Source organism: Camelus bactrianus, chromosome 9, assembly GCF_048773025.1.
Source record: "Camelus bactrianus isolate YW-2024 breed Bactrian camel chromosome 9, ASM4877302v1, whole genome shotgun sequence".
Taxonomy (NCBI): domain Eukaryota; kingdom Metazoa; phylum Chordata; class Mammalia; order Artiodactyla; family Camelidae; genus Camelus; species Camelus bactrianus.
Genome location: NC_133547.1, coordinates 3,104,836 through 3,130,771, shown reverse-complemented (window position 1 = coordinate 3,130,771; position 25,936 = coordinate 3,104,836). Strand labels below are relative to the sequence as shown.

Here is a 25,936-nt window from a genome sequence, read left to right as displayed (position 1 = left end):
AGATGTGCTGGCCTCATTTCCACAGCACTGGGCGTGTGACCATGACACCTGGAGAAAGGAGGACGATCTGAGCTCCAGCATGACCAGGCACACTGGCCTGCCACGACCAGACAACTGCCCCGAATCACTGCATGTGCACAATGGCCATGGGCATTGCAAATGCCCCAACAGAAAGTGTCACTGCAGGTGGTGGGGACAGGGCAGGGGTTTCCCTGCTTCTGTCCTCATGCTGGACATGAGCCTGTGTTCCCCCCACGGGCCCCATCCATACCAGGTCCCCTAGAGGTACCGCAGGGACCAGGACTGGGTCACGGTGGTGCTGAGTCTCACAGCATCCCCACGGAAATATCTCCAAAGCAATGTCTGTCCCCCTCAGACACCAGGAGCAGGCAGCTGTGTGGGGTTTGAAATGCGGTAACCGAATCCGGTCACAACCTCAGGAGGGCATCACCAATGCCCTCCCCGTGGCACTCAGCAGCCAGCAACCCAAGGAAGCTGAGCTTCCGAGATCAGGGGAGACTCAGAGTTACAGACTGTAAAGGTCCAGAAGTGAGCCCGGCCTGCCAGATGCCAGAGCCCCGTCTTGCAAGCACTGTGCTTTTCCACCTTGAATTCGTTTCCTGGGGCAGCTGTAACATTACCGCAATCTGGGGAGACTGAAACGACACGTTTCTTCTCTTACAATTCTGGATGAGAAGTCCACAGTGAAGGTGTCAGAGGGCCACGAACCCTTGAAGGTTCTAGGGGGAAATCCTTCCTGCCTCTTCCTAGTGCCTGTTGGCCCAGGCACCTCCTGGTTGGTGGCAGCACACGCCACACTCTCCTCCAGTTCCACGTGGCCGACACCTCCTCGTGTGTCTCTGCCTTCCCCTGGCATTCCTCCCCGTGTGTCCCTTCTCTGCGTCTTCTAAGGACGCCAGAAACACTGGATGAGGACTCGCACCAATCAGGCCCCGGCCTGTCTTAACTTGATGACTCTGCAGAGACTGTACTTCCAAAAAGGCCCTTTCGCAGGGACTGGGGCTGATGAATTCAGCACATCATTTAGGGAGACAAAGTCAGCTCATAACAGCAGCCGAAAGAAAAATATACCCAGGAACGAGTTTATCAAAGAATCACAAAACTCACACACAGCAGTTTGCGTTGTCAGCTTGTTGAGGGAAATTGGAACAGACCTAAGTTAAAGACAAGACGTCCCAGGATCCTGGCTTGGAAGACTTACTGCTGTGGACGTGACAACACTCTCGAGGCAACCGACAGAATCAGTTCGATTCCTATCAGACCCAAAAGGCCATTTCTGCCGATTTTTTTAAAAAAAAGCCATTTCTCTGAGTCAAGGTAATTGTAAAAAGACCCACAAAAGACAAAAAAAAATTCTTGAAAAAGAGGAGCAAAGTTGGACGCCGCACAATTCCTGATTTCAAAACTCCCTACAGAGCCCCAGATATCAGAACAGTGTGCTGTCGGCAAGGAATAGACACACTCATGTTTGGAATAAAATTGAATGCTGACATATAAACCCACACATGCGATTTCTAACAAGGGTCAAGACTATTCAATGGGGAAAGAACAGTCTCTTCAACAAATGGAGTTGGGAAAGCTGGACATCCACCTGCAAAAGAACCCAGCTGGACCTTACACACACCACGTCCAAAAATTAGCTCAAAATGGATCAGTATAAGAGCTAACATTCTCTTACAGAAAACATATAGTAAGTAGTCACCACTTTGAATTTGACAGTCTTTTCCTAGATGGACAATAACAAGACATGCAGAAAAGAAAAAAGTAGATGAACTAAATTTCACCAAATCTTAAAAGTTTATGTGCATCAAAAACACTATCGACAGTATGAATGACAACCTATAAAATTTGAAACAAATGCTTGCGCATCTAACCAGAGTACAGTTATCCTAAACTACAAAAAATACCTTTAACTCAGCAACAAGAAATGACCCAATAGTTTTTAAAAAGGCATGAGTAGATAGTTCTACACTGAAGACATACAAGCGGACAGCTAGCACATGGAAGGATGCTCAGTGCCCTAGTCATTAGCGAAATGCAAATAAAACCACAGTGAGATACTATTTGAAACCAACTAGATCGACCACAACTTGAAAAAAAATAACAATTGCTGATGAGAATATGGAGAAATCTGAGCTTACATACACAGATTGCTGTGGGGATATGAAATAGTTCGGCCACTGTGGGAAGCAGTTTGGCAGTTCCTTAAAAAGGGACACCCAGAATTACCAAGTGACCTAGAACTTCCACTTCTAGGTGAATGTTCAGTTATGCAAGATGAACAGATCAAGAAGCCTGCTGTGCCACTAGAGGCCCATCATTGACAACCCTGCACTGTGCACAAAAATGTGTACCCAAGGTAGATCTTATATTAAGTGCTCCCACCACAACGAAAGAAAAAAGTGGCAAACAGACATTCAAAGAAATATTTACAGAAGTGTGTGCACTGAGCTATATTCAGCAGACAGAAAATGACAACAATCCAAATGCCCGTCACTGATGAACAGATAAGCAAACGAAGAGCACAGCTCATGTCTGCCAATCGTGTTTTGCCCAAAGCATGCAGACACGGTCCGCAGCAGCAGATGAAGAGCTACTGTCTGGGGGACAAGAGGTGCGCAGGAGGCAGAAATGACTCAGAGGTGTCGATGGAGCGGGATGACGAGAAGGTGCTGCTGCTGCTGGAAACAAGGCCGTCAGAGAGGAGGAGACAAAGCCACATCCAGGCCAGTGGGGAGCTGGCGGTTTCCCTGTGTGTTGGCTGACAGTATTATAAACACCTCCCCAAGCCGTCTCCTCCCCTGGGGCCATGCGTCCTGTGACAGCCCCACTGGCCCCTCTAGACAGGCAAGGCGCACAGCGGAGGAGCCCTCAGTTCTTCAGTCTCTTCCACCTCACCGACAATGAGCCCACCCAACAGTCCTGTCCCTGAGCCCTTCTCATCCACGACCCTGGTCCAACACCACGGTCGAGCTCAGGTGAAGACTCAGGAGGCCGTGGGGCGACCCCGCCCGCCTCCTTCCGGGCTCTTCCACACCAGGACCTCCCTCCCCGCTGAGGTATTTCACTCATGGCCCCAGCTCGATCTACCGCGGGCCCCACCTCTGCAAAAAAAATCCATCCAAGGTCTCCGCCTGCCCTCAAGTAAATTCCAGGTATCTCCACCTGACATTCCAGGAGGCTGATGATGAGAATGAGCTGAGGACCCAACATCACGGGGCCAGCAAAGCTACCTCCGACCTCAAACCAAACTCATCCACGTTAACCATGAAAAAACACACACAACCTGAGTTATTACCACATTTGTGTTCTCAAGGGGAAATCCTTGAGCCAATTTTTTACATCATAGACTCCGTTCCAAACCTCCTAGACCATGATAATGACAAAGAAGTCTTCCTGACTCACCCCATTCAGTTGTGAATGTATTTTGCTGTAGGATTTGTGTAAGGGTTACCTGAGAAATGCTCATAAGCCACTGAGAATGCTGGCCCACTCGCCACCTAGGGGGGAACTGATGCTGGAGCTTTATCCCTGATCATCACCATGCAGCCCTCCTGCAGTCCAATCCCTGCGGAGCGGGGACCACCTCAACACAGCTGTGTGATGTACTTCCCTTTCCTGAAAGTTATCCTCTTCCCTTAAGGACAAAATCCAGGGACGCGTGCAGGGTGCACTAGACCCTGTGTGGCCAGGGTGCAGCAGTCCCTGATTACTCCAGTTCCTAGACCAGCTCGCCTTCGTCCTGGCCGAGGGGGCCGTCCCGCACCACGCCGGTGCTCACCTCCACCAGTCCTGGCCTCACCTTCTCTAGAAGGTCCCCCCACACCCATCACAGTGGTGCTGGATGTCCACCTGTTCCTGTGTCTCACTGTCCTCTGATTTTCTCCTCCTCTACAACCTACCAAAACCAGAGCCAAAGTATTTGTTGTCTAAACGTGTGTATTGTCTGTCGTCAACACAGAGCCCCATGAGTCCAGGGAAGGAATCTCAGCTCCGACATGGTAACTGCTCAGTAAACACTGGTGGATTGTCCGGATGATGGAAGGAAGGGAAGAGGGAAGAAGATTTGCATTTACAGTGTCTTAGGAAAGGGAAGTGACATCCCCAAGGTCTACAAAAAATATAAAAAACAGAGTTAGGACTGAAACCAAAGCAGTGTGCTGGGGGTCCCTCGGATCTGCCTTTTGCCTCCACAGACTTTGTTCAGAAGAGAACCAAGGATGCCCCTTCCTCCAGCCTGCGACCACCCTCCACCTTTTTTCCACTCCCAGCCTTGGAGCCAACCACTCATCTATCCCTGGCTTCCCGGACCAGCCAACACCACTTCTGAGCTTAGCTCCTTATTGCTGACCAACCATGAGCTCCCAGGTTTATCAGAGTTATTCTATCCAGGTGGAGGCCGCCGTCCACCGCCAGGTCGACACGCATCTGCCGGCCACTGACACCTGACTCTCTCGGGGCTCCTATTTCCACCGCGACGACATGGCTCTGGAGGACAGGGGCCACTTTTCCCATGAATTGGCAGAGGAGATGTGCCGGGGGCACACCCGGGGCGCTACAGGAGCTCCGAGGGCGCGGAGGAGAAACCGAACCAGGCCCTTTGGGATCCGCACGCCCTGCGTTCTGCCCGCACAGACCCCGCCCTCCCCCCATGACTTCCTGGAGAACCGCGTCCTAGGTGAGCAGGTGACGCGCATCAAGGAGCTGATGACCGCCTGACCCACCTCCGCGGGCGGACGGCCCCAGCTGCGCTGCGGAGTTTCTCCTCTAAAGGCTCAGCTGAAAGAACCACCACGAGCCTCCGGAGCCCAGCGGACTGGGAAGGGCCCCGTTGTCAGGGTTCCTGCCTGGAGCCCCTCTCTGTAGACACTGGGCAGCTTTTTAACTACCCTGGAGCCCCCTCCTGAGCCTTCGACAAAATGGAAACAACAAAGCTTTTTGCAGGAAAAAAAGAATTGGAACCCAAATTGGGCTGTTCCTAGGCCCGTACCTGAATTCTCAACCTCACGTCATCTACCCAGGCCTGGAGTGGCTATATGTGGTGGGGAGATGGGCACTCAGGTAACTCACTGGGGGAGGACAGTGGTCCCTCAGCTCAGGGTCAAGCATGCATGGGGAGTGGGCGGCTCTCCACACATCACACCTTCCTCTCCCCAGGAATGTACAAGAAACCCTCCCTCTCAGCCCATCCAGGGGCCTCGGTGCCCTGGGGAGGGAACGTGACCCTGCAGTAAGGCTCTGAGATCTGGTCGGATGCCTTCCTTCTGTCCCGGGCGGGGTCACTTTCTCCTCCCAGCACCTTCATCTGCAGGACACAGCTGCATCCTTTCAGGCCAACTTCACCTTGAAATCTGTGACCTCAGCCCACAATGGGACTACAGGTGCTACAGCTCACACAGCACCTCCCCCTACCTGCTGTCACTCCCACTGACTCCCTGGAGCTTCTTCTCTCAGGTGAGGAGCCCCCTCCCCCTATCCATTGAAAATCCAGACTCTCAGCTCACAGCCCTGTCCCAGGAGAGCTCTGGGCTGGATGGGAAGGAGGGAGCAACAGGGACGTCAGCCACAGATGACCCCTCCCCCACTGAGGGATGGATATTACAGGGGGGGTCCCCTCCCTTTCCACCACTTACCCCCCTCCCCAGGGTCCAGGCAGTGCTAGCTGGGTGCAGAAAAGAGAGTGAAAGTGTACAGCTCTGAACTTTGAGGAAATACATGGAGCTAAAAATAGCATGAAGAGCCAGCCACACCCCTACATCCTCCATCTGTTCTTGTTTAAGGCAGCACTGAGGTGGTCAGACCCTCACCCACAGGCACAAACTGCCCATCTGCTGAGTAACAGTCCTCTTAGCCTAGAGGAGACAGTCTCCCTGGTCCTGGCCTGAACTTCTGTTTACCCGTCCCCACTAAGCATTTACAGAAGGGCCTGTTCCCACAGGCCCTGAGGGTGGGGGGAGGAATGAGGGGAGGGGCTTCCTGTCTCAGTATAACTGCCGTCACTGGGACTACTGGCTGGTCCGTGCGGGGAGAAGTGCCTGCAGGGGAGGATGCCCCGCTGAGGAGCGGGAGCCCCGCCTCGCCTCTGTCCGTGGTGCTGAACTCCAGGCGCCGCTCCGAGTCGCCCCGGCACCTGTGGAATCAGACGCGCAGTGCGAAGGGCAGTGAGGTGGGCTCTCACCTTCCGCTCAGCGGATTCAGGGTTCACTGGAAGTCATAAGCTGAAGGTGAGTGGGCTCAGACCCCTTGGCTGAGACGTTGACTACATCCAATCGACATTTGGAACTTTACTGTCTTGTTCATCAAAGGCTGAATCCTATCCTGAACATCAAAAGGCTCAGTCAGTCTGCGCTTCTCTGCCAGTGAATTTCTGTGGAAGAAGGCTCAGACATTCTTTTTTTTTTTTGGGTGGGTGGGGGGGCTCAAGGCCACTCTGAACACGTCCTGTCTCCACCAGTAATCACTGCCTTTGTATGTACGTGTGGGGGTGGGGGTGGGTGGGTGTGGGGGGGTGTGTATGAATGTATGTGTGTGTGGAATATTCTTTGGGCCCAACAGTGACTGCATAGCCTGGGGTGCTGAACCAGGTCCCAGGGACATTAACCCTGTAGTGACTGGACTGTAAGGACATACAGGGTTCCCACAAGATGGTGCCCCAGAGGGACATAAGAATAAGGACCCCAACCAATCCAGTCTTCTTGAGACTCCTGGTTTAGCATGGAAAGCCCCACACCCCAGGACCCCCTGAGCCCAGGCAAATGGCAAGCGTTGCTCCCCTACTTTGGGGAGGAGGTACTGACCAAACTCGGGATCCTGTTTGATGGAACAGCTGGAGCCTTCCCACTGGTGTGTACACTAAACAAGCTGTCAGCACCAGAGGTAAGGATTACCAATTCAGGTCTTCAGAGGAGGAAAACTGAGACACAGACACAGAAGAGCCTTACCCAGAGACACACAGTTAATGGTTACTAGAAACAATGTTCTTTGCCCATGGAAACCATGCCCTCAATGACCTTTCTACACATTGTCCATAATCTGAACAGGATTTTCACCAGGACAGACTCACCCCAGGGCTTTTGGATTATCGAGGACTCAGAGAGCTTGGTTGAGATCAGTTATATGAATTGCTATTTATGACATTCAAAATTAAAACTGAGTAATTTTTAAATATTTTAAAATTTATTAAAAGTGTATTTAAAATTCTGTATATTTTTTTAAATGAAGTTTTACTTGAACACTCGAAAGCTGCAAGATGCCTCATGTCAGAGGTAGACTCCACGGCCCCTGAATAAGATTGCTGGCAGGTGAGACCCTTCCAGAATTCCCAGGTCAGGAACTCCAGGTCATCCCTGAGGGCCCCAGTCAGACATCCCCAGATTCCCACATCTGTAACCCCCTTTCCCTGTCTCCAGAACTCTCTGTTAGTCCCAAGGGACAGATCGGGGAGCATGGGTAGGAAATCAGGATGTAGGTTCATGATAAATTTTTTAAATCAGTAAGATCGACTCTTACATGTTTCCTAAACAGCCAGGGAGTACACCCCTCTGCCCCGCTTCCCCCTCCCCTCTGCTCCTCCAACTCCTAACTTCCTCTGATGCCCTCCTGCGGGCCGCCCTGGCCCCTGGGTCTTCCCACAGTCGGTCTCTGACCCTGTCCTGGTCCCATTTAGCAAATGCTCCAGCCCTCTTAGGCCAGGCCAGCCTCAGCAGAGCAAGGAATAATTAGATCAGAGTCAGGAGAGGGACACTCATGAGATGGGCTGTGGGGGGGGGGTGTGGCGAGACCTCTGGATAGAATGAAAACTCCTGGTTTTTTGAAACCCCACATGGAAGTCTGAGGCTACTCGCATACTGAGGCACCAGGAGGAGACAGGGCAGAGAGAGGGGGAACTGAGGGGTAGGGGGACCGAGGGGCACCTGGAAGCCGAGATGTCTTATGCCTGGAAAGTGTTTTCCCACCTTTAGCTCCCACTTCTATGATTACCTAGGAGCCTAACAGACCAGCTCTCCTCTCTAGAGGGACCCTATTTTCTCCTCTATAATTATTAATTCTTGGCACATGCGTTTTCATGGGGCAGATGTTGGAGACCCGAGGGCTGCCCTCAGGAGCGTCCCCCCATCCCCACTGCCCTCCTTTGTTTCCCAGCAGGAGGACCACAGTCAGACTAGGGAAGGGTCTGCAGAGCAGAGCGGGGCAGCAGGCAGCTCCCGAGGGCAGTCAGTTTCCCTTTAGCATCTGATGAAGGCTCTTGGGACTGTCCCCAAGGCTAGAGAGAGGACCAGGAACTCACAGATGCCACTACCACATTCTTTCCAGAATCTGCTGGATAGAGCAGGGGTGAGACCTCGAGATGAACTTGCGGAGGTGAAACCTGTCTGGTCAGGTAGAAGATATTATGCTCAACACTTCCATGCACTTGGCACTTGGCTGGGAATTTTCCCGACTCCTCCCCCACCAGATTAGATCCTAGAGCTGGTTATGCCTGCCCCTCCCTTCCAAGCTGGGAGTTCACTTTTGACATCCTTTGCTGTGATTCTTTGAGTAGTTACGTTCTATAAAGTCACCCCAAACCCCGGATTATCTTGTTCATTTCTGCTCCTACATTTCTGGGAGACTCTGCTTGCGTTTTCATCAACTGATCAATGCATCACCTTATTGATTCTTTCACACTGGACTCACAGCCAACAGCACTGTACCGTGTACCTGAAGGACGTTTTCTCTGTAATACACATCACTGCCTTCTTGGAAGGAAAGTAGCCAGCACTTCAGCACTATGCATGGGGGCATTTTAAACAGTTGAAATCAGCAGCAAAAAGCACAAAAAATACCATCTGACCCAGCAATTCCAATTCTAAGTAGACCTCCAAAAGAACTGAAAGCAAGGACTTGCGCAGATATTTGTATGCCCATGTGTTTAGCAGCTAACGACTCACAATAGCCAAGAGGTGGAAACAACCCAAGGGTCCATCAACAGATGAACGGAGAAACAAAATGTGGTGTACATATAAAGTGGAATATTCTGCTGCCATATAAAGGAATGAAGTTCTGGCACATGGCTGAACCTTGAAGACATCATGCTTAGTGAAATAAGCCAGACAGAGAAGGAGAGATACTGTATGATTCCACTTACATGAGGTAATTAGAGAGATCAAATTCACAGAGACAAAAAATACTGCAAAAGCTACCTGGGAGCTTCCCAGGTGAGGGTGGAAGGAGGAGTTCGTGTTTAACAGGTAGAGAGTTTCTGTTAAGGATGATGAAAAAGTTTCAGGTATAGAGAGGGGGTGGTTACACAGTATTGAGAATGTATTTACTGCTACTGGGTTGTATACTTAACGAATGGTTAAAATGATAAATATTATGCTATAAAACCTTAACGACTCTTAATAGCACTAAAATACCCCAAAATGTGGCCCTAAATCGACCTCGGAAAGGGCACTTATTTACAGTATAAGAGCTGAAACAAGAAGGTGGACTGTCCTTATGTTCCAGGTCAGCTGGGAACACGTGAAGTCAGGCCCTCGCATTTTTCACAGTTCTGCGCATGTCTGTGAATGACCAAAACAGCAGCGGTCTTCGTTTCGGTGTTACAGAGAAACTGCAGCGAGCAGGCAAACTGGCAAATATGGAATCTGCAAACAGCGGGGGTCGACTGTGTTTCAACAGTGAAAGAAGAGGCAGAGCAATGTCTAGAGTCACAGAGAGGAACCCCAAAGACGAAAAGACAGGCCGGAAGGTTCTTGAAGGCAGAGATCAAATTCCCCGCCCCATCTTCTCTCCATCTCCCAAGCACTGGCTCCAAAGCCCAGCTTGCTCTTTTTCATCCCCTACATGGAGTGATGCCTCTCACTGCTGAGAGAGCAGGGAGAGGTCTCGCCGTCTGTGGCATCTTGGGGGCAGGAGAAGGAAATGGATCAACCACACGGGGAGGATCAGAATCAGAACATGCGGGGAAGGGGGCTGCAGGGGAGATCAAGGAACTGAGGGATGAGGGAGACAGCCACTGTTTCTGTTCTGATTGAATAAAAAATGAATGAAGTAATTATTTCCTCTTAGCACATCTTTCTACTGACTCCCTTCCCGACTGGGCCACGGCACCGGACAGGACGGCACTGGACGGCACTCTGGGAGCCCAAGGAGGAACCCTCAGGAAACCCGGCCCCACCAAGCTGTCCCTGGGTTTTCACACGGCCCTGGGATGAATCCGGTCATAAGAACAGAGGGCAAGGAATCCGCGTGGCCCAGGCAGCACCCAGAGCCAGAAACTGCCCTTGTTTTCATGCTTGCAAACTGAAAAAATAATAATAAACAGAAAAATAATAATTAAGCAGTAGGAAAGAGAGAAAAACGAACAACATTCCCCATATACCCTGGGTAACACGTCTTTGTTGGGTGTTTTGTTGTCAATTTAAATATATTATGGTTCGCAAGTTACATATACCTTCTGCATGTGCTCACTGAATGTATACATTCTCAGAAATGAACAATGTATCTGAGACATTACTCCATGTCAAAAACTGCACACACATTCATTCAATCACTTAACACATCATTAGTCATCAACTGTGCGTTTTTCTCATTCTAGACTAGGAGATTCAGGACCAAAAACAAAAAAAAGCATAACAAGAGCTCTGTTCCAGACACATTTATTTTTGGCAAAAGGAAGACACAAAGCAAAGACTACACTGAAAGTCATCAGCTGTTACTAAAAATTCTACCCCTCATTCGTTTCAACTGTTAACTAGCATTCCACAGTCTGACATTGCCGAGAATCATTTAATCATTCTCTTATTCATGGACGTGAATTAGTTCAGTTAACAAAGTTGATTGGTCGTTCAAGTAAATATATTCGTGCTTGATCACAGTGGTCAAGAATTCTCCCAGGTAAGTCTCTTAGGATAAAAACCACTTGGGTCAAAGGGTACCACGCTCATTTGATCCTTTATCAGATGTCACCAATTCTGTTTCCAAAATCTCCAAAAATCTTTACCAACCTACATTCCATTGGCAGTGAGAGAAAGACACATTCTCCATCCTATGTCCCAACCATCTTGATCAATCCAGTGGGCAATAAAATTAGCTTTGCACTCATTTATATATTTTTACTGCTATGTATTCATATAACATAAAATTCAGATTTCACAGTTCAGTTTTTCACTTTATTCACAGAGCTATGCACCCATCACCACAGTCCATTTTAGAACATTTTCATCACCCCAAAAAGAAACCCCACACCTACCACTGGTTAGTCCCAATTTTCCCCTCCCCCTACTCCCTGGAAACTGCTTACCTACCTTCTGTCTCTTTGGATTTGTCTATCCTGGACATCTCATATAAATGGAATCGTACATCTGGCTTCCTTTACTTAGCACAATTTCTTCAAGGTTCACCCAAGTTGTAGCCAGTGTCAGGGCATCATTCCTTTTCATGGTTCAAAAATATTCCATTGTGTGAATGTCTGACATTTTCTTTATCCCTTCAGCAATGGATGGACATTTCCACTTGGTTTCGACCTTTTAGCTCTTGTGACTATTGCTGCTATGAACTTTTCCACATTTAAATCGTATGTTTTCCAAAACATTGTATATTTTCATAAAAATAGTATTAGTGAGACTGCCCATCTATTTATGCTTTTATTGGCCAAATAAATGGCTACACTGCAAAATCTTTGAGGGCAGGGCCACTGCTCTCCTGGTCACCGCTGCGGCCCTAGCATATTTATGAGGCTTGACAACACCCCTCCCCAGTTGACAGCAGCACAACTGACTGTCTTGGTGAAGTGACCAATATGTTCCCTGCCACCAAAGCAGCAGAAAAGATGTGCAATCATAGCAGAACGTTGCCTGAAAGGTCTACTTCTGGTGGACTACCCATGCGAGCGGCGGTCCCGAGCGAGGCAAATCGGGTAACGAGATCTCTGTGCTTTGTCCCATGCTGTACTTGCCCACTGATGTGATTTTCATCCCTCACTGATTGTAACAGAAGTCCCTGGGGACGAGCACTGTAAGTTGTGTTCTCCCCTGACCCGAGGCCCCAGGAGACCTTAGCACAAGCCAGTTCAGCCTGATGTTTAGACCCAGGTCTGTGCGGCTGCAGGAGGGGCGGGGAGGAGACTGGACTCCTGGGACGCAAGCTCCTGAGTCCAGCAAGCCAACCAGACCCAGGTAATTCATTCACGAGGGAAAAGGGCAGGACCCAGGCTGTCTTACCACGGGGGTTTCCCAGCCCCCAGGACAGGGCCCAGTAAACAGCAATTGCTCAATAATAAAAGGATTAATCAATCACTGTGTCTCCTGCAAGGGGGTGGGGCAGGAGAGGGTGGGTCCCCTTAGGGTGTGCCTAGGCGAGCATAGCATAAAGTTGGCATGCAAGCCCCAGACTCCAGATCTGCGGACAGAGCCTCAAGCACAGAGAGCAGAGCAGCAGTGAGGGAGCGGAGAATCGAGCTCTCATGGGTGAGTCTGGGTCACAGTGAGGGGCCTGGGCCTGCGGTGGGGCTGTGCGGGTGGGATCCTGTGGCTGAGGATGGGAGGCCTCCTGGGCATCCAGAGAAGGGCCCAGCTGACTGCGAGGGCTTCCTGCGCTGTGCTGGGGAGGGGGGGTACTAGTAGATTTAGGGGAGTTGAATTACGTTATTGGGGTGAGAAGAACAGCCAGCAAGCACACATGGCCCCCTGCAAATGTCAGGGTCACTTCAGCCCTTGGATGGGGCGGAGGGGAGGAGGCTGAGCTTCCTGCCCTGCCTGCCCTGCCTGCCTTCCCAGGCTGGGGGCCCTGTACTACTTCAGAAGCTGTAACCAGGTCCATTTCAAAGATATGGACACTGAGGCCCAGAGAGGTGCAGTAACTAGGGCTGGAAGGCGAAGAGCCGGCCCGACCAAGAACCCCAGATGCCACTCACTTATCCATGCACTGCTTCCCGGCCTCAGGCCTGCGCACCCCGACCTGCTCACAAAGGCCTGGCCCAGGCAGTGGGAGGACTGGCAGTAGGGCTCATCTGACCCTGTTTCCCCTTGGCCAGGTCCCACACGGTGCTCAGGAGCCCCAAAGAGGCGGCGGCAGGAGCGCACGGTGTACACCACAGAACAACTAAAAGTGCTCGAAGAACATTTCAGGAAGAACGAGTACCCGGGTTACCAGGACCGCGAAGTCCTGGCGGCCAGGCTCAACCTGCAGGAGCACAAAGTACAGGTAAGAGCCCCCTCCCCGGCCCTCCTCCCCCAGTTACCACAAGACCCGCCCCCACCTCGGCACTCACCGCTAGCCCGTGTGGGCCACCTTTCCCCATCGAGGTCTCCCGGAGCGCAGACCTCAAGGCCTCTGCGAGCCCAGGGAACCCTCTTGGCAGACCACCTTCCGGCCCCTGAGCTCCTGGGGCCAGGCCCTGCCTCTCCTGCCCTCTGCACGAGTCCACGGCGGCCTCTTGAACTCCAGGAGCCTCTAATTGGGTCTGGGGGCTGAGGGAGGCGTGAGGCATTCGCCCGGCCTTCTCATCCGCAGCAGAGGCGACTGCGCATGGCCCCTCCCCTTACGCCTCCTCCCTGTCTCCTCTGTCTCCCCAGGTGTGGTTCAAGAACCGACGGGCCAAACGCTCTCGACTGAAGCGACTGTCCCAGGCGCGAGGCCTGGGTCCCGGCAATGCTCACACGGGCCACGGAGCCCCGGGCAGCCCGGCGCTCCCAGAGGGCCCGGGTGTCTGCAGCCCCTCTCCGCCCAGCCCCGCGAGGATGCTCCCAGCACCGGAACCCAGCGTCTCGGGCCACGGCCCTGCCAGGTGGGCCCTGGCACAGATGGGACCGGCCCAGGAAGACGTTCCGGCTGCTCCAGGCCCAGTCCCAGCTCCGGCCCCAGGCTGGCCTGACGACCCCTACGCATCGGACTTCTGGCCGGAGCCTGTTGTGATCTTTAATTTCACAGATCTCTTCCCGACCCAGGACCCCTCCCAGAGGCCCCCCTCCCCCTTGTTCTCTGAGTACCAAAAGGACAGTGACTCTGCGGATGAGAACGACTCGGCCTTCAGGCAGTTTCTGGATTTATAGTCACCTGCCCCAGCGGCCGGCGCGTGGCGTCCACTTGGGTGTGGAGAAGGTGGCGGCTTGGTCACTCCGCGGGCTGCGCGTACCTCCGTCTGTCCTGCCTGCGCAGGGGGGCACTTGCGTGTTCACCGCGCGGCCCTCACGGCTCCCCGCCCCGGAAAACGCAGGGCGCTGCGGCGGGGCTGGTTCCGAGGTCGGCAGCGCGAGGCCCCGCGGCCTGCGTCCGCCTTGGGGGATGTGCCCGAGAACGTCCCACGCGGCCTTGGCCTCGTCCGCCAGCGCGCCTGCCGGGGCTGGAGGGCACCAGGGACTTTTCGGCGCTTGCCAGTCTGCCGTCTTGCGGATTCTTCGTGATTTTCGCCTTGATTTCTCCAATGACGGAGAAGTTGAGCCCTTCTCATGTGTTCACAGGAAGTTACGAATACTTGTAAAGTGCCCTTTTTTGAACTATTTTTCTTAATTTGTCTGAATTTATTTTTAGATCCCTTTTGGTAATTAAAGTGTTGCAAATATCCCCCCCCCTTTTTTTTTACTAACTAGAATTTCTTGATTTTAATGTCTGTTTCGGTGCTGCTTCTCATCTGTTGTGATGAACCAGTGTTTCTCTTTCACCCATCAGTGGCCTGCTGATGGGCCGTAAAGCAAAATAACTTTATTAATAAACATTCAAACTAACTTTCACAAGATAAGCCCCATTTATTTTCAAGCAGACATGAAAGCCTACTTGCCTTGCCACAAACTGAGAACAGTTTACAGATGGCATCAGTCTGAGGTTCCCATCTACTGCTTTGCATTCAGCTCAGGGTTCGTGGGGCGGTGGGGGGGGGTACTTTTCCCCTCCAGACTTAATGCTTTTTTCTTTTCTCTTTCTTGTTTAAGAAAGCTTTCATTATCACTTGGCCATAAAGATTTGTTTTCTTCTGTAAACTCTTGATAGTTGTATCTCCCAAATTTAGGTCTTAAAGCATCTAGAATTGATTGTGTATGTATGATGTGAGGTAGGGATTCATTTTCTGTTTTTCCTCGTGGCTTTTCAATTGTCAGTTTATGGAGAGGCTGGTTAACTTGTTATAAATCAATAAATCTGTTCATATATGGATCAGTACCTACAAAGTCTACATTTGGGGCCGGTCCATGGTCTCTGTATCCTCGCACCAATTACATGCTCCTCTGTCTCCAGTTCCTTTGCTGCCCTTCTGTGGCCATCCTGGCCCCTGGGTCTCCCCACAGCCAGTTCTCTGACCCTGTTCTGGTCCTGTTTAGCAAATGCTCCAATCCTCTTAGGCCAGGCCAGCCTCCACAGAGCAGAGAGAGAATTATATCAGATTGGAGGAAGGGAAGGGGGACGTGGGATGGGTTACGGAGGTGGGGAGTGTGGGCAGATGTAACAGGGTGGACAGCCCTGTGGGCTACCAGGATATAACAGAAGCTCCTCCTGCTTATCTGACAGACCCTGTTCAGGACAGACACAGAAGCACACTGAGGAGACAGGAGCAGAGAGGAGAGACCAAGGGGCAGAGGCAGTGAAACAACTAGAATAAGTGTCTCCTACTCACAGAGCTATGGGCAGCAGTGGGCATTTTGACCCCTGCAAGCCTGGAGATTTTGTTATCCCTTGCCTAGATTTCTAGGAGTATAGATGATTGTCTCTAAATATTATTTCCCTCTGAGAGTAATCTGAGTTTTTTGCCATAAAAGCCAGCTCCAGGCCTGAGGAGGCAAGCCTGCAACATCTTGTCACACCACAAATACGAAGCTCTCAGGAATTACTGGGGTTCTGTCCAAAGACTTGGGGGCCAACTTGAAGAAACCAAAGGTGGAACTGTGTGAGATTCAAAAGAAGTACACCAGCAGCAGATTAAAAAACATCAAATACATAAAAACCCACAGGTTCACAATGATTTAATATTCCAAACATTGCTAAATTAAGAAGTATCATGTGTTTCTCCTGCCTTTCCTGTGGAAAGTGTAATTCAGTAAGCAAACAGCTAAAGAGAGAAGTTTCTTCCTTGTAAAGATTACAGCCAGCAAATAAAGAAGAAATGATGGAAGTAGGCGATCTCCTTTTGCATCTCCTGGGAGATACAGGGTCTGGATCAGTACTGCCCGCAAGGACTTTCCAGAATGATGGAAATATTATACATTTGTGCTGTCCAATCCGGTAGCCACTGGCTACAAGTGGCTATTGGACACCTGCGGTGTGACCATTGTGATTGAGGAGCTGAATTTTTAATTTTATATCATTTTAATTAGTTTAAGTAGCCATATGTAGCTAGCGACTACCATACTGGACAGTGAAGCTGGACAGTCATCATCAGCGGATACAAAAACCACGTGGCCTCTGGTTCTCAACCTTGCATACACGTCAGAATGGGGGTAGGGAGGCTTTAAAATAAGAGATGTTCTTAAAAACCTATAAATAGACTTACCCTGTGATCCTGAAATCCCACTCCTGGGCACATATATGGAAGACACTCTAATTCCAAAAGACACATGCACCCCAGTGTTCACAGCAGCACTATATACAATAGCCAAGACATGGAAGCAACCTCCTAAAATGACTGGATAAAGAAGACGTGGTATATATATACAATGGAATACTACTCAGCCACAAGAAAGAATAAAATAATGCCATTTGCAGCCACATGGATGGAGATTATCGTACTAAGTGAAGTCAGTCAGCCAGAGAAAGACAAATGTCATATGATATCACTTATATGTGGAACCTAAAAAAAAAAGATACAAATTTTATTTACAAACCAGAAATAGACTCATGGACATAGAAAACAAACTATGGTTACCAGGGGAGGAAAAGGGGTAGGAAGAATAAATTAGGAGTTTGGGATTAACGGATACACATAACTATATATGAAATAGATAAGCAACAAGGACTTATTGTAGAGCATAGTGGACTATATTCAATTTCTTGTAATGAGCCATAATGGAAAAGAAACTGAAAAAAAAGTATATATATGTGTAACTGAATCACTTTGCTGTGTACCTGAATGTGTAAATTGACTACACTTCAATAAAAAATAAGAATAAAAAAGTTCACTCTGAGACTCCTTACAAAAAGTTCCAGGACAGTTAATTTAAAATAGTCTATATGAGGTAGGGAGGGTATAGCTCAGTGGTAGAGGGTGTGCTTGGCATGCACGAGGTCCTGGATTCAATCACCAGTACCTCCATTAAAATGAATAAATGAGCCTATTTACCTCCCCCCCAAAACAAAAACAAACAAACAAACAAAAAGGACTTGCTTCTTTAAAAAAAGGAAAAAATAGGCTATGTGATCAATTACACTTATGCAGATAATCAGGCCAGGTTTATTGAAACCAGACTTATTTTACAAACAAACTCATCTTAACTTGGCTAGAGTTGGTAGAAATTAGGATAACCTGGGCCTCATATCTGCTGGCAGGGTATGAGGGCAGTATAGGACAAAGCCTTCTTGACGTCCTCATGCCAAGTGCCAGAGTTTGTGTCAGCAGAGATATGATGTGTAACCCGTCGGCTGCAATTGGACAAACTGCTGAGGACACAGCTGAGGGGATCGTGGCCCAACAAACATCTTTAGAGTCACTGGCTCAGGTAGTCCTGGACAATAGAATAGTGTTGTTTTTTTTAAGTTTTGTTTGTTTGTTTGTTTGGGGAGGTAATTAGGTCTGTTAAGTAATTTATTTCATATCCTTTCTTTTTTTTATGGAGGTACTGGGGTTGACCCCTACGCGTGGGCTCTGCCACTACCCTCTCCCCTAGCCCCGACCTCTTACTGTCAAAACAGGGAGGGTACATGTGGTGGCTAATACCACATGCTGCACATATACAAACACCTCTAGCAAAGCTGAAACTTGAGTGAACAGAGTAATTCAAAAAGCTACTTGGTTAGGTTACAGGATCTACGTGATGAGGACCCAATCCAAGACTTACGTTCCTGGCTGCCATCTAAAGTAAGAGCGTGCTTTCAGAAGAGACTGCAAGGCTGCATTCTGACCATTATCCTCATTATGATACAGCTACTAATTTTCAAATGTCTGTCCAGGTGCTGTGACAAAGCGAACAAAGAAGAGAGGTAGTGATTCCTCAAAAAACTACAAATAGACTTACTATATGATCCAGCAGTCCCACTCCTAGGCATGTATCTGGAGGGAACTCTAATTTGAAAAGACACATGCACCCCAATGTTCACAGCAGCTCTATTTACAATACCCAAGACATGGACACAACCTAAATGTCCATTGACAGATGACTGGGTAAAGAAGTCGTCACATTTATACAATGGAATATGACTCAGCCATAAAAAAATAATAAAATAATGCCATTTGCAGCAACATGGATGGACCTGGAGGTCATCATTCTAAGGGAAGTAAGTCAGAAAAAGAAAAATACCATATGGTATCACTTATAAGTAGAATCTAAAAAAAAAAAAAACGACAAAAATGAACAGCCCACGTCTTTCTCTCCTCTCTCCTAAAACACTGACAAACAATTTGCTCCATTCAGCAGGAAGTAACCAGAGCAGTGGTTTCCCCTGTCCCCCTCAGGACTGAGGAGTATCGAAGAAAAGGGAGGTGCTGAAACAGAGCAGGACCCTGCACGGTGTTCCGGGAGACAGACCCCACCCCCATGTCCCCTGCTTCTGGTCTGTAGAAAAGCTTTAGCCTTCACTAACTTCCAAAGAGCAAATTGAATCAGAGAAATGAGGGGAAAATGCCAGAAACAAAGGAAAGCAGTCAAGCTAGACAAAATAATAACAGTTTAAAAAATAATAATAATAATAATAACAGTTTAGCCATAAAACAAAGTCGAGGACCCCTTAGTTTCTCCTCGAGGGCTGTAGATATCCTGAGCCATATCCTTGAGGTGTTTTGCAGAAGCTAATTCCCCCTCCCCTAGATGGAGGATGCTGACTACATGCTGACCACCAGCACGTAGACCCCAGACTGGCTGCAGTCAGAATACTGATAATAGAGTTTCTCAAAATACTACCCTGTTATCTCACCACCAACCAATCAGAAGGATGCCCATGAGCTGATCATGTACCTGTGCCCTCACTCTTAATGTCGCCTTTAAAAACCCTTGCCTGGAAGCCATCCAGAGTTTGGCTCTTTTGAGCATTAGCTGCCCATTTTCCTCGCTTGGCGCCCTGCAAACAGACACCTAGCTTTCCTTCATCACAACCCACTGTTAGTAGATTGGCTCTGCTGTGTGTGCATCTGGGCAAGTGGACCCGAGTTCAGCTCCATAACGACATGAAGGCTCTAGCTGGCACTGCTGTGGGGCGCATCGGAAAAATTTTAGGGGAGTCAATACTACAAGTTCTCATCACGGGGGGAAAAAGTTTTTGTATCTATATGAGATGATGGATATTAACTAAACTTGTAAATATCTCATAATACATGCAAGTCAAGTCATTAAGCTCAGCACCTTAAACTCACACAGGGCTGTGTGCCAGTTATATCTCAACAAAGCCAGATAGATAGATAGATAGATAGATAGATAGATAGATAGATAGATAAAGAGATAGATAGATAGTGAACGGGTGGATGGATGGAGGGACAAGCAGGCAGACAGACAGACAGACAAGGGGTGGGCAGACAGACTTAAGCGGTGGCAATACCACCTCCTGAAGGGGTGGAAGGTCTTTATCAGGCTACTTCCTCTCTTGTTCTCAGTTCACTATATAGAAATATACCATATCCACGCGTCACTGTCCTCAATCAGGAGCTCTTATGAGGACCATTCTGGTCTGAATCCTGAACAGTCTCCACAGTTGGAAGCGGAGAGCAACACGCAGCACCAAAGGATGCTTTGAAGAGGCAGAAATGACTCGAATGCATAGGCTGGAGGTGACAGACACACATCCTGCTCCTTCCAGATACTGGCGTGCGACAGTAAACCCGCCCTGGATTCAGGGCCGAGAGGAAGAGTTGTGTCTTCCTGAGAGCAGAAGTGCACTGCACAAACCCCCAGGCCGCCTCCCTCCCCTACTCCTTGGTTCACCACAGCTCCGGGGGCACCACTGGCGTCTCCACCAACCAAGGCAGGGAGGGAAGGTCACACTCAGTTCCTCAACTCTTAACACTCGCAGCCAAGAGTAAGAGACTTTCGGCCTCCAGGAATCCCTCTGACCCCTGCCGTCCTCTCCACCCACACAGCCTGCCCACAGCCCGCACCTGGACACGCCTGGCCTGTGTGATAACACCCACCACCTTCCTGGGTTCTGAGCTCCTGGCCCACAGTCCCATCTCTCGTTCATCCTCCACTTATCAGTCTTTCTAACTTCCATTTTAGAATCTGTTTCCTGCCCCAGATCCTTCCATGGTGCTTACTGTCTTTGGCAGGGCGTGGGTGGGGGGTACTCCAAACCCTGCTATCTGAACCCAAGGCTGTTCGTGATCATCCAGATGTGACCCTCCAAACTCATCTCTCACTTCTGCTTCCCTCCAAACCAGACTGGTGCAGTTACACCGCAAACACACACACACACACACAAAGTGGGCCATGTAACACTTCTGTGCTTTCCCATTCCAGCTCTTCTGAGGACACTCGGACACAACAAGTTCCTTTCCAACTCCCAGTCAAAAGTAGACACATAGGCGGACTCTATCATTTCTATCACCTGTTAATGTGTTTCTGTCTCATTAACAGGTATATGGGTTCAATATGAAAAAGGGAATCCACATAACTCATTTAAAATACTGGCTGACACCAGTTTCGGAGTAATTTGAGTTCAACTATTATTTCTTTTTATAAAAAAATTATTGATAGTCTCCTTTCCATTTGCTATACAGCAGCTAATATGACCTTCATAAACTTTTCTTATCATACAGTCCTTTGCTTAGATATTTCACTTCTCTTAAAAATAAAATCCATCGAAAAGACACCTGCACCCCAATGCTCACAGCAGCACTGTATACAGTAGTCAAGACATGGAAGCAACCAAAATGTCCATTGATAGATGACTGGATAAAGAAGAAGTGGTGTATTTATACAATGAAATAATACTCAGCCATAAAAAAGGTTAAAACAATGCCATTTGCAGCAACATGGATGGACCTGGAGACTGTCATTCTGTGAAGCAAGCCAGAAAGAGAAAGAAAAATACCATATGATATCACTCATATGTGGAATTAAAAAAAAAAAAAAGAAAAAAGAGGACACTAATGAACTCATCTACAAAAGAAACAGATTCACAGACATAGTAGACAACCTTGTGGTCACTGGGAAAGGAGGTGGGAAGGGATAAATTTGGGAGTTTGAGATTTGCAAAGGTTAACCACTATATATAAAAATAGATAAAAAACAGATTTCTTCTGTACAGCACAGGGAACTATATTCAATATCTTGTAATAACTTTTAAAGAAAAAAGAAGAAAATGAATACGTGTATGTTTATGCATGACTGAGAAACTGTGCGGTACACCAGAAACATTGTAACTGACGGTACTTCAATAAAAATAGACAACAGATAGATAGACAGATAAATAAATAAAATAAACTCCAACATCCCTGCATGGTGGCCAGCACCCTGTATGACCACCCTCTCCTCCCCCTTCCTCCCCTCCAGTCTCTGTATCTCTAGGGTTCCCCAGAATGTCCTTTCATCTCTCGAATGTACTCACTCCCACCCTGTGTCTCTGCCTCCTCAAATATCTTTCAGTTGTACTCTAGACGTGGACTCCAGTCATCCTCCTATCTCTTTTAAAACATAATTGAATGTTAGCATTTGATGCCCAAATACTACAAATCTGAGTTCTCAAAATACTGAAAAATGGGTTTATCTTGATCATGGATGTATTTCTAGTGTGTCGCATCAATGCCTTGTACATAGTAGGTGCTCCGTAATCATTTCTTTATGAAATGGCCAAAGACAAGAGGTAAATTCCATTTATGGCGACTGGAAAAATAAGTTCTGGGGCCCTGCCCTTTCCGAGCAGGAGTTCAGACCAGGCAGCAAGTGTCTTGGGAATCAGACGAGACCTCAGATCTGTGCTGAGATGCCTCCTGACCCCTGCCCAGAGAATCCCAGAGCCAGGCCCAGGGCGGGGCTGCCGCCTGCTGTGAGTCCACAGCTGTGGGAACCCAGATGGGCAGCCACAGCCCCTGACTTGCCACATCCTGCGCATCTGTCTGTCCTCCGTGGCCCCGTGGTCTCATCTGCACAGAGGGAGCACCCAGAGCAGCAGCCATGATTTCCATCCACTCTGCTCTTCTCTGCCTCGGTCAGTTGTGGAGAGCAGGGAAGGGACGGCAGGAGGGCACGGGGATGCTCACCACCCCCAGGCCACAGGGAAGCTCAGGGCTCAGGCAGCTCGAGTGGACTGGGGTCCTGGCGGGAAGAGCATCAGCTCAGACACTTGGTTGCAAATCTCTCACAGGAACTCTCTTCTAGGGCTGAGTTTGGACCAGATGACCCGAAACCCTGCAGGTGAGTCCTCCCTGGGCTGCCATGTCCCCACATTTCACCTCAGCCCTGGGCACACAGTGGGGGCACTGAGATTCTAGGACGACAGTGGGAAAACCTACAGGGGCCTTGGGCTGATTTGAGGAGAGAGAGGTGGGGAGGTCCTTGGACTCAGCCTCGGATTTTTTTACAGGGACCCTCCCCAAGCCCACCATCTGGGCTGAGCCAGGCTCTGTGATCCCCTGGTGGAGGCCCGTGACCATCTGGTGTCAGGGGACCCTGGGGGCCCGGGAGTTCCGTCTGGATAAAGAGAAAATGTCAGAGCAATGGGACAGAGAGCCCCCACTGGAGCCCGGGCACAAGGCCAACTTCTCCATCCCACACATGACGGAGGAGCACGCAGGGAGATATCACTGTCACTATCACAGCCTCACTGGCTGGTCAGAGCGCAGTGACCCCCTGGAGCTGGTGATGACAGGTGAGGGGTCCCAGCCTCAGGCTCTGCCCTCAGGAAGGGGGGTTGCTCCCAGGGGCCGTGTCCCTTTCACAGCCCAGCCCTAGGGGAGGTGAGGGAGCTGTGAGCCCCATTGAACAAGTTGTCCCCTTCTCTCTAGGAGCCTACAGCAAACCCAGCCTCTCAGCCCTGCCGAGCCCCGTGGTGACCTCAGGAGGGAACGTGACCCTCCGGTGTGGCTCACGGCAGGGATTTGACAGGTTCATCCTGACTAAGGAAGGAGAAGACAAGTCATCCGGGGCCCTGGATGCAGGGCCACACCCCAGTGGGCAGTCCCACGTGCTATTCCCTGTGGGCCCTGTGACCCCCAGCCCCAGGTGGACGTTCAGATGCTATGGCTGCTACAGGAACAAACCCCAGGTGTGGTCGGCCCCCAGTGACCCTCTGGAGCTCCTGGTCGCAGGTGAGAAGTTCCATCCTGGCCCCATATACTTTTTGAGACACAAGTAAGGTTACTGGGGTCTTTGCTCAGATGAAGCCCCATGTGAGAGGGTGGTGGGAGGGGAGTACAGGGGTCCTGGACCAGAAACACAGAGTATGAGAGACAGTGAGACCTGGGGGCCAGGATGGGAGGAGAGGGTTTATGGGAGGAACCAGCCCCTACAATCCAGGGCTGGTCTTTCCCCCAGGTGTGTCTGGGAAGCCCTCCCTCCTCACCCCGCAGGGCCCTGTTGTGACCTTGGGACAGAACCTGACCCTCCAGTGTCGCTCTGATATCAGCTATGACAGATTCACTCTGTCCAAGGATGGGGGACAGGACCTCCCCCAGCGCCCTGGCCGGCAGCCCCAGGCTGGGCTCTCTCAAGCCGACTTCCCCCTGGGCCGGGTGAGCGGCCTCCATGGGGGGCAGTACAGATGCTACGGGGGACACAACCTCTCCTCTGAGTGGTCGGCCCCCAGCGACCCCCTGGACATCCTGGTGGCAGGTGAGGAGCCAGTGGGTCAGTCAGGGACCCAGACTCTGCACAGGCCCTGCTGGGGGAGCCCCAGGTGTGATGCTGGATCAGGGGGGTGGGGCCCACGAGGAGGGACAGACAGGGAGAGACAGGTGGGCAGGGAGAGGGATAGATGCAGAGAAACACAGACAGACAGAGATGCGGGTCCTCAGAGAGGCCCTGCTGACTCTCAGCTCAGAACCAGGTGGGCCGGCAGCCCCTCACCCCGCTTTCCCTCTCTAGGACAGCTCCCTGACACACCCTCCTTCTCGGCGCAGCCGGGCCCCATGGTGGCCTCAGGAGAGAACGTGACCCTGCTGTGTCAGTCATGGAGTCCGATGGACACCTTCCTTCTGTCCAAGGAGGGGGCAGCCCATCCCCCACTGCATCTGAGATCGAAGTACAGAGGTCAGCAGTACCAGGCCGAATTCCCCCTGAGTTCTGTGACCTCAGCCCACGGGGGGACCTACAGGTGCTACAGCTCACTCAGCAGTGACCCCTACCTGCTGTCACAGCCCAGTGACCCCCTGGAGATCCTGGTCTCAGGTGAGGGGCCCCAGCCTGTCCTGTCTGACTCTGGCAGCCCGGGGTTTTGTCCTCAGAAATGTCTGAGGCAGTAATAGTTGAGGGGACACAGAGGCAGCTCCGCAGAGGAGGACGTCCAGTGGCCCCGACTCCAGCCTCTCAGCTCTGGACCCCGGGTCCTCAACTGTTGAGTCAATGGGGACTCTCAGGTGTAGGGGAATAAAATTATAGGGTCTTAAATCTCAGACTGAACACAGAACACACAGCACTCAATTATTTCTATATTGAAAGACCATTTTTCTCACTAATCCTGAGCTTCTGGGGCACAGCCAACTCCATTCCAAAATGATTCAAAAGCAGATTCTGAATTCACAGAACACAGGGAAGCTGAGGAATCCAAGGAGGAGCACAGAGGGAGCCTGGCCGGGCAGAGACAGGGTGCGTTACAGGGCCGTGTAACAGTTGTGCTGTGAGAACTGGGGGCACCGACAACACAGACCCCAGGACAAGGGCTGTGATTCCCCGACTCCTCACTCACCCCCACTGTGCGATTCTCAGGAGCAGCTGACACCACCCACCCATCACAAAACATGTCAGACCCCACAAGTGGTGAGCAGAGAAATTCTCAGCTACGGGGCTGGGCTCCGAGGGTCACGTCCTGGCAAGGGGAGGCGGGTGCCCTGGGTGGACATCCAGGATGGTGGGGTGATTCTGATCTGCTCTGACCTCAGTGGCTTCTTTGTGCACAATCCCTAGGCTCACGCTCCCAGGACTACACAGTGGGGAATCTCATCCGCATGGGTGTGGCTGCCTTGATCCTGGTGGGCCTCGGGATCCTGCTGTTTCAGGCTCGACACGACCTTGGAAGAGCCCAAGATGCGGCCAGGAGGTAAACACAGAGGGAACAACGCACCGTCCAGCGCGGTAGAGCCTCGAAATGGTCTCACGTGCCCAGGAGGTCCTGGAAGAGAGTCTGCAGGGGACGATGCGCGAACTGCCTGCCGAGACCGTGGAGGGAGAGACGCGGTGTGGGTGCAGGAGAGGGGCGGGGGAGTCCTGGGGAGGACCTTCCTCTCATAAACCGCGGTGCTTCCCCTCCCCGCCGCTGTGACTCTCCCTCACTGCCCCGGCTCCTCGCCCCCTGTGCCGTGGGGCACATGCCACACGGCAGGGCTGTGTCCGCACCTTACACACCTGCGGGTCCTGGTCCACTTTCGTGTAATATATTTTGCTTTATTTTTAATGCCCACATTCACTGGTGTGTGCTCTTGACCTCCATCTCCTCAGCCCAGAACACAGAATATGGTTTAAATAACTGAACAAATGAGTAAAAATCAGGTCCAGTTTGGAACAGATAAATCCAAAATCATTCCCTGAAACTTTTCCTGGCCCTATCAATCCATTCAATCCTCATCGGATGACTCCTGGTATAGTTTCTCCAGAAACACTATCAGTGCGAATGAGCACAATGGTGTCAGAAAAGACATCTAGCTGGTATGCTG

The 25,936-nt window shown here is 50.4% G+C and overlaps 2 protein-coding genes across 3 annotated transcripts; both read left to right on the top strand.

Moving 5' to 3' along the window:
• Positions 1-12,383: 12,383 nt before the first annotated feature.
• LOC141578692 (tetrapeptide repeat homeobox protein 2-like) lies at positions 12,384-16,774 on the top strand. Its single transcript, XM_074370835.1, has 3 exons — positions 12,384-12,473; positions 13,009-13,209; positions 13,581-16,774. The coding sequence occupies exons 1-3, from the start codon at positions 12,384-12,386 to the stop codon at positions 14,055-14,057; spliced, it is 768 nt and encodes a 255-aa protein (XP_074226936.1). The 3' UTR covers positions 14,058-16,774.
• A 5,398-nt stretch (positions 16,775-22,172) lies between these two features.
• On the top strand, positions 22,173-25,470 carry LOC105074343 (leukocyte immunoglobulin-like receptor subfamily A member 6). Of its 2 annotated transcripts, XM_074369092.1 has the most exons (9): positions 22,173-22,278; positions 22,449-22,484; positions 22,654-22,938; positions 23,075-23,377; positions 23,604-23,900; positions 24,153-24,455; positions 24,810-24,872; positions 24,993-25,043; positions 25,191-25,470. In XM_074369092.1, the coding sequence occupies exons 1-9, from the start codon at positions 22,245-22,247 to the stop codon at positions 25,325-25,327; spliced, it is 1,509 nt and encodes a 502-aa protein (XP_074225193.1). In that variant the 5' UTR covers positions 22,173-22,244; the 3' UTR covers positions 25,328-25,470. The 2 variants fall into 2 exon arrangements, with proteins under 2 accessions (XP_074225193.1, XP_074225194.1); XM_074369093.1 differs by lacking the exon at positions 24,810-24,872.
• The last annotated feature ends 466 nt before the right edge of the window (positions 25,471-25,936 follow it).